Source organism: Etheostoma spectabile, unplaced genomic scaffold (assembly GCF_008692095.1).
Source record: "Etheostoma spectabile isolate EspeVRDwgs_2016 unplaced genomic scaffold, UIUC_Espe_1.0 scaffold172, whole genome shotgun sequence".
Classification (NCBI taxonomy): domain Eukaryota; kingdom Metazoa; phylum Chordata; class Actinopteri; order Perciformes; family Percidae; genus Etheostoma; species Etheostoma spectabile.
This window is the reverse complement of record NW_022605573.1, coordinates 1,276,454-1,278,728: the sequence shown is the minus strand read 5'-3', so window position 1 is coordinate 1,278,728 and position 2,275 is coordinate 1,276,454. Positions and strand designations below refer to the sequence as shown.

Sequence of the window (2,275 nt, the reverse complement as noted above, 5' to 3'; positions counted from 1 at the left end):
ATGTCTGTGCTACGTGCAGACAGCCAAACACCAGCATTATCAGAGCTTGGTAGAAATATGCTGCATGCCTACGGTCATGTAAATCTGTGGCGTCTTTATGACGGCAGGGATTGTCCCCTCGCCACCAGCAGTTCCCAATTTCTCTTTGCCGACCACTGACTAGTGCAGGCTCCAGCCTCCTACAACCGCGATGGCTGCACCTGATTGGACGACTGCTTTCCTTTCTGCTCACAGATCATGGTCAACAGACCATAATTGTGGCGCATTCGCAAAGTTATTTTCCTAAAAAAGTTCACTGAAATGTGTTTGACGAACTTATTGAGAAATAATCTGCCAAATCCCACTCATTAGAGATGAAAACAGACATTTTCTAGAGTGAGAGACAGCGAGTTGAGCACGACGCCCCTGATTTGCATAACGTAGCCTGGATTCAACTTCATGCAGGTTTTTGAGCACGCAACTTGACGCCCCACCTCTCTAAGATGCCAGCGACGCTCCCAGAATGCATTGCCCGGCCACTTACTGAAATATTAAAGGGGAAGCATGGAAATGAAGCATTATTGTGGACACGTACCGTTATTTGCTCACCAACAGATGAGAATTACTCCACATGCATTTAACGAGAAGGTGTTTTGGTCAGTGTTAAAGTATCGAAGGTCATATATATATATATATATATATATATATATATATAGTTAATTATTTGATTTATTTAATTTCAGTTTGGCTTGAATTAAACAGCTACATAAATTTGTTTATCTTTAGTATTTGAGTTATTTTCAGTGCTTTTGTTTTGAAGGTACCAGGCAGCTTTAGCCACCAGGTGTAGTCTACAAATACAGGTGAACAGGTGTGTGGGAGGTGGACACCGGGGAGGGCTGATGTCACAGCGTCACAGAGTAGCAGAGCCTGGAGACGCCATATTGATCCTTCTTGTGAAATGTTTGTGAAACCAAGAAATTGGATGAATAAACCTCCCAGAATGCATCTCTGCCTGGACAATGAAAGTTTTAACCTCTGCGTAAGTTTCACTCCTTCGGTGCCTCAGTGGCCGTTGCACATTGAGTTTTTAGTTTGTTTTGTTCAATCCAACGACAATTTACCACTACACACATTCTTTAAATAGATAAAGAATATTTGGAAAGGTTATGCAGGTGTAAACTCTTACCTACGCACAGCCAGGCCTCCGAGCAGCTTGTAGCGCAGAGACTCCGCCTGAGCGATGGCGCACAGACCGCGGGTGGCGACCTTCTCGGCGTACAGCTAACAGAGAGGGGACAGAGGTCAAAGGTCAAACGTGCTGCCACTATAAACCTGCTGCTTACAGACTAAATACTTTTGAAACTCAGCGTTGGGTTAGAGTACTTGTAAGTTAGAGTACTTGTAAGTTTTGATTAAATACAGAGGAATTTGCAGTTTCCTCGACTTCACATGCACAGAAATTGCGATACTGCTGCTGTCGTCAGAGATTTCAACGTTTCGACCCTTCTCAGACAAATGCCTCGGTGTCTTCACGTGAAAAGGACTCGCTGGTCTGGGGAACCGGAGCAGAACCACAGAACGTGGACCTGAACCAGTAACCACCAGAACCAGGATGAGTCCTGTTCCGACTCGTCATCGTATCATCACTGAAGGAGGTCAAATCCAGATTCTGAAGCCTTTCGCGTTAGTTTTATTTTCCAAATAATCTGAACCTCGACCAAAAGTCTTAATATTTGGACGCTGTTACAACCTAATAATTGTAGACAAGTGGTGAGTTCAGTCCAGTTTTCAGCTTTGGTCTGGCTGAGCTACAATTTACTTTAAAGTGTCCAATAAAATCCAGATCTGTGTGAATGACTGTTAAAGACCAGATGAAATCTTGCAGCGTGAAAAAGGTTTTTTCGTTTACAATACAGAGGTTTCCTGCCTTTACTCAAGGAACAACTTTGACAACGATTACCCATTATTATTTATCTATTTCAGCCGAACACTGTTAAAAATACAACTGTACAACTTCTCTCCATCTGCATTAAAACAAATATCTAATATTGTTTATGTAGGCTTGACAATGTGTAGATGGTAGTTAACCCTCATGTGGTCCTTTGGTCAAATTGACCAGTTTTCTTATATCAATCTTCTTTTTAATTCCCCAAAATAACATGATTGATTCAACGCTCTTTGGCAAGTACGAATCTCTACTTTCATTAATTTTGGGTCTTATTAAATTTTATAGCATTTGGAAAAAAACTGTTTTTGAAATAGTTTTGAGTAAAAGTTGACATATTCCAGTCTG

At 41.6% G+C, this 2,275-nt stretch overlaps 1 protein-coding gene and 1 non-coding gene across 2 annotated transcripts in view; both read right to left on the bottom strand.

The window, feature by feature from the left end:
* Positions 1–2,275, bottom strand: part of rps3 (ribosomal protein S3) — a 9,735-nt gene that overhangs the window by 3,495 nt on the left and 3,965 nt on the right. Inside the window, exon 4 of the mRNA XM_032510664.1 lies at positions 1,169–1,263. Within this exon, the coding sequence (XP_032366555.1) occupies positions 1,169–1,263 (95 nt within the window). The remainder of the gene's footprint in view (positions 1–1,168; positions 1,264–2,275) is intronic.
* Positions 1,485–1,634, bottom strand: LOC116685755 (small nucleolar RNA SNORD15). Its single transcript, XR_004331038.1, has one exon. It is a non-coding gene; the product is annotated as a small nucleolar RNA SNORD15 (small nucleolar RNA).